This window comes from Limanda limanda, chromosome 14 (genome assembly GCF_963576545.1).
Source record: "Limanda limanda chromosome 14, fLimLim1.1, whole genome shotgun sequence".
Classification (NCBI taxonomy): Eukaryota; Metazoa; Chordata; class Actinopteri; order Pleuronectiformes; family Pleuronectidae; genus Limanda; species Limanda limanda.
This window is the reverse complement of record NC_083649.1, coordinates 17,598,458-17,604,502: the sequence shown is the minus strand read 5'-3', so window position 1 is coordinate 17,604,502 and position 6,045 is coordinate 17,598,458. Positions and strand designations below refer to the sequence as shown.

At 37.4% G+C, this 6,045-nt stretch overlaps 1 protein-coding gene across 1 annotated transcript; it reads right to left on the bottom strand.

Moving 5' to 3' along the window:
• Nucleotides 1-3,713: 3,713 nt before the first annotated feature.
• On the bottom strand, nt 3,714-4,625 carry LOC133018933 (odorant receptor 131-2-like). The gene has a single exon (XM_061085274.1). The coding sequence runs from the start codon at nt 4,623-4,625 to the stop codon at nt 3,714-3,716; it is 912 nt and encodes a 303-aa protein (XP_060941257.1).
• Nucleotides 4,626-6,045: the final 1,420 nt, after the last annotated feature.

The window sequence follows — 6,045 nt, the reverse complement described above, 5'->3', positions numbered from 1 at the left end:
ATCGTGTGAACATTTAAAATAAACAACGTTTTACCTTATAATTTTTAAAAGGGTGGAAACAACGAATTTATCATCAAATCTATAGATTGTCCAGTAGGCAGAAAATAGTGTTTTTTCAATTCTTGTGGAAAAGGAATGGTAACTCATTTGACCAATGCTTAAAACAACAATCCTGCATTAGTTTATCTTTTTTGTCGCTGCTAGAATTATTGCTATATGCACTTTCCTTCTATTTTTTTATTTGATTTAAACTGCACCCACTTGTCCTGTTGCCTTTTACTTAAGTCATCGGCTTGCAAGGATTTTTTCTTTTAATAAATAACTTTTACCAACACCTGGTTTTAAGTTGCCTCCCTGACCCCTGATGAGCTGGGTTGTAACATGCACCTAGACCCATATTTACATAAAATATGCTCTTATTAACATAAGTGATTCTGATTCTGATTTCAAGTTTATACAAGTGACAGCAGGAAAAGCACTTAATTTACTTTTCTCACTTACATGCATTTTAATGACCTATTTTTACCGTTTTATTCAAGTCAAAATGTTTGCTTTAAGTACCAAAAAGGCCTATGGTCTTGATCCCAGTGGGGGTCCTGAAAAACATGGCATGTACAGTCCTCTGGGTATGATAATGTGTCTATAACAGGGATTTATCTTGGTGGTGTTTCTAACCTACAATGGTAGGACAAAATGATGGTCTTTGAGCCTCTAGAAGTTATATAATGTTCTAATCTCTCCAATTTGAATAAGTGATGGGGATCAAACGCTGATGCTTTCATTTCACACTTGTTGGAGAATTGTAATGTTTTCTCTCTGGGTTTGTTAAGGCTGTGTGCGTCTGTCACACGCAGACATATGTAGCTTTAGTTGCAGCCCATCAGTCAACAAGTTAATCTCTGCAATTTAACTGCGTGTGGGATGGGGGTGGGTGAGGGATGTGGGGCCGCCGCACCCCCTCCTGCTGACAGAAAGCTAACCAGGTCAGTGCTTTAATTTGAGTCTCAGTGCTGTCCTTTGGAGAGCCACAAGGGATACAATTACTCTCCCACCATCCCATTCCACTGTACAACAGACAGTGCAGACGTTTTTTGTGCATGTGAGTGTGCACACAAGCATAACGGCATGCACTCTTTTTAAATCTGTCTTCAAGTGGTTAAAATCAAATATTCCCATTGTTCTTAAGTTCAGTCAGAATTTTTTTGCCTGCAGTTTAAAGCCTCCACTTGAAAGCCATATGTTGCCGTGACAAAGAATCTGTGATGAGGGGGAGAGAAAAGCAGATTTAAATATATGATTCGATTTAGAGGCTTCTTTTAAAATCACAGCCACATTAACATTTACACATGATAAAGTTTCCTCCTGACATTTCCACAACCCCTCGACTGCAGCTACAGACTTTTCCATTATTCCACTTTTTTTTTTCTGTTTCTGTTCTTTTGGTTACTTGATTTCCATTTCTTTCTATTCTCCAAGAACTTGGCAAAATCGACAAAGAAGTCAAATGATCTGAAACCACTGGTGTTTGAAGATGGAGAAAATGACAGAAACGCACGTATGTGCAAACCTGTAGTCATGTTCTAAATACAACATTTGTGGAAACTTGCTCTTTGGGAAAATATCTTTGGCGTTCATTGAATTGTTTCTATGGCTTAGTGTCATGGTAAAATTATTCATTGTTCAGTGAAGTGTTTATGTCCATTCCCTTTGTATTGTGAAAGGTTTCTAAATATGGCCTCAGTCTCACTCTTGATAATTTGATAAAAGACTGAGCAGTTGTTCCTACTTGCATGAAGCACAAAAAGCACACTAAACACATTTTTGAAAAAGATGTCATTGCAAAAAATCTCTGGGCATTTCCCTCAAACCACATCTCAGTGAAAAACAGTGGAGAGAATGACACTAAACAACGCAGCGAGTCCAAAACTAGAACTGATGCTGAATTCACAAAATCTTGCCCCAATTAAACCAAAACCACAAAATCAATTTTCTCGGCCTCGGATGTGAAGGAGCTTGTGATCATGATAACAACCTCTCCCTTCTGCTCTCGCTCTAAAAGCCTCTCTCTGTCACCAGGTACTCTCTCTCTCTCTGGAATGTTTTTCACCCCCTCAAGTGCTCTTTCATGAAGGCCAGAGAGGTATTGAAGGGGCTTCAGGATTGTGGTGGAGTAAAGATCGGTTAAATTAGTCCACCTCCTGCTCAGATTTTCTTTTATTTCACAGGTCAGCTCCTCCCTCCTTGTTTACCCACATAAATTGGTTGTTCTCTGTGCTCTGTCTCTATACGTTCCCCCACACAAGTGTCCATCTGGACTGTGAGAAAAAGGAAGGGGCTGGAATTTCGTCAATAATATCATGAGTTTCTATAGAAAACCCCTCAAGTTTCTTCATGTGGAACTAGAGTAAATACTGCAGATTGAAATGAGATGGCTGCAGTTGGAGCCACAGCGTGGACTGTGCAACTATAAACGAAGCAATGGTGACATCTGCTGGCTAAACGGATGAACTGTTTTCATAGTGGTGTCATATCATCACTCTCGTGTCAGTGTTGCTGTAAGTTCATGATTTATTACACTTACAATATTTATGGGAGCTGAAATCAGTCAAACATACAAGAGAGAACTTAAAAACATTGACCTGTACGATCATACTTCAGGTCGTAAAATTTAATTAAATATCAAATTCAAACTTTGATTCTCTTTTTTTATTTGTGTATAAATCTGTTTTTTCTACCCTTGCCATTAGCCTTGTCATTGGCAAACGCTGTTTATAATTAGAAAAAAACAGGAATATAATAATTATTATTCACTGAATTAAGATTTTTCTTAAGTGGCAACTGATAATTACATGCTAGATACTCCTCTTTATAAACTTCCCTGAATAGAAGCTGAGTACATTACTTTTTAGGCAGGTTAAATTTGGTAATGTACCTTATTTTTTATTCTTCTGTCTGTGTTCTTGTAATTTGTATTATTCTCCTAGAAAACACGAAACATTCAAAATTATACAGGTTCATTAAAATTGTTTTGCGAAAGTCAAGAGACAGCAGAAATAGTATTGATCTTAACATGAGTAAAGAACTAAAGAACATAAATTACATCAAACTGCAGCAAAATGAATCTCATCAGTCAATTATTACATGTTGACGCTTTTATTTTTTGATATTGATGACTTTTCCCTCTGATAATGTAATTCAAGCATTTGTTGTATAGATACTGTGTTTCCGGTCACTTGGCTAAAAACCTGTTAATTATATGTATGTTTTATACGTATATAACTTCTGAAACGGTCTGCATTGGCTCTAAATGATGTGGAGTGATCAGTTATGTTATGACAGAGTTGATATGTTAAATAAAACAGTCATCATTTTAACAGGTTGTTTATGAGAAACATCAGCGGTGACAATTACTTGAATGTGAAGGCTTTTGTGATCAAAACGAGAAGAAGTGATCAAAAATCTCCACGTCTCTTTAATCATTAAAATCTCAATCCATCGTTCACCACAAATACATGACACGTGATTTCAAACAGTATTTCTATTCTCAGAATATACAACTCTAATAGCTCCATTTTAATGAAAATCTTATTAATTTCTGACTTGAATTTGGTTACTTGTCAACTTCTAAACAAAATAAAAAACACAATTAAAGGTATTTTTACAAAATACGATTATGCAAAAAGGAACACATTACACAATTATTGCATTTGAAATCAGGTTTTGGTAACTGGCCTCACATTGCTTTTGAGCCCCAGTGTGAAATAATATATGAAGATGTGTCTAAAAGTTTGATCTCTGAGGCCATATATGAGCGGACTCAAACACTTTGGGAAAATGATGAGACACAAAAAGAGGGCGTACTGAACATTAATGGCCATGTTACCGTTAATGTTCAACAGTCTGTTGATCATGCCAAACAGAGTAGAGGTGAGACACAGACAAAACTGAAGAAGATGCAGCAGCACTGTCCTTTGGGCCTTGCTAGCATTACCACTGCAGGAGGAAGCTGACTTCACAGTAATTATGATAGCTATGTATGTATAAATTATAACCATGCCCACCAATACAAAATAAATGACGGTGAAGGACAAGTTTAGAGTAGAAAAAATCTCCAGCGTGAAGATACTGTTCCTGTCGCAGAACCTTGGCACAGTGAAGCCTTTGTTCTCGTGGCTGACCCACACGAAAATATGGGTGACTGAGTCCAAAGAGGCCACTGTCCATATCACAGCAACGGCATTGCCTGTCCTCTTGGTGGTCGCAATATCTACATGTCTCAGTGGAAAGCAAACGGCAACATACCTCTCTAAAGACATCACCGCCAGGTTGAGGGGCGATATTTTCGTAGCGATGGATGCAATCGTTGTGATAATAACACACACATAAGTGATCATTTTGAACATGGTCGCAGCAGCGATGTACAGCAGCATAGTGATCACAAGCTGCAGAGAGTCACTGAGCAGCAGGTGAGCAAACAGGATATAGCGAGAGGACTCCAGCAAGAGAGGCTTCTTCAGCAAAGCAAAGAGCATGACTCCGTTTATGTACAGGAAGAAAACACATGGCAGTATGGAGAGCACGGCTTTCAAAGGTTTCAGCTGGGTGACATCTGTGGTGCCGTTCATGACTGCAGCTTTGTGCAGTGTCTGTAAAGGCAGATTCACGCACACACACGTAGCAGACACATCACCTCAAAAATTTAATGTCAAACAATATCTAAAACATCAGAGTGAAAAATACCAAAATGTAGCACAAAACATCTAAACAGCATTACAATAAAAAAACTATAGTTAGTATATAAAATCTGGGAATCTGAAGACCTAATAGACAGATTCATTGTACGAGACACATTACTTACAAGCTGCCACTTTGGTCTGACTTCATTTGACAATGAAGGTTTGGGGGAGAAATCTGAAGAATGATTCAGGCTCTAGCTGACATGTCCTTCTTTTCTAGAAGTTCACAGTGTGTTGACATCAACGCCCACGTCAGTTTAACAACCAATGAAAGCTCTGCATCGATCAGGTTCTCTTTGAAGGCGTAAGAGAAATTCTTTGCAGCAGAAAACGTTAACTCACAATTTACAATAAAGATGTATCATACGAGTTTTATTGTTGTTTCACATTGTGCTTCTGTGCAGTTTACCCATATATATATATATATATATATATATGGGTAAACTGCACAGATGTCAAGTATATTCATATGTCAACTGTAAAACTGTGACGAATAGTTTATGTGAAACAAAATTAAGTAACTACAATGATGAAATACATTATATTGTTTTATACACAAAAGAAATATCAATATTAAACTAAGATTTCTTTGACGAATAAAATACTAAGTACCTACTATATAATTAAGTAGAACAAACCAGGAATGTAATAATTTGGAATCTTCTTTATATTACACTTTATATATACTTTGTATTTTTTGTAGATAACAGATATGTCAAATGTTTTGAAGCGTAGTTTCATACGTAATGGGTTTGTCCCATGCCCACTGACCTTTGTAGCCCATGTCAACTTTGTCAGGCTCAGCCCAATTCACCAGGCTGAACTGGATATACAGTATATAGACTGTGTGCACAATTATTAGGCAAGTGAGTATTTTGACCATATCATAATTTGTATGCATATTTTCCAACTGCAAGCTGTATAAACTTGAATGCCTATTGCAGAGGTCTTCAACAGGGGGTCCGCGACCCCTAGGGGTCCGCGGAGGTACTGCAGGGGGGGTCGCCAAATCTTTGGTTGATTAGACAATTTAAAAAAAAAAATTATAATTTTTTTTCACGAATTTAAATATCTTTCAATACACATTAACATGCATCAAACATATTGTGAGGCTGATTTGACCCTCTGCATGACAACCTCCATCCATCCAAGATTAGATAAGTTGTGTGCTACCCATCGAAGTCCAACATCTCACTAATGTGGGAGTATGTGTGGCATCCACAGATAGCAGGAGGATTCACTGTCTCTTCTACAAAAATAAAAACATGAATCTGTGAATTACTTTAATAGCTCAGTGTTGTATGCAAGA

What these genes read in the sequence shown, in the direction of transcription:
- LOC133018933 (XM_061085274.1), bottom strand. Translation starts at nt 4,625, where the DNA reads ATGAACGGCACCACAGATGTCACCCAGCTGAAACCTTTGAAAGCCGTG.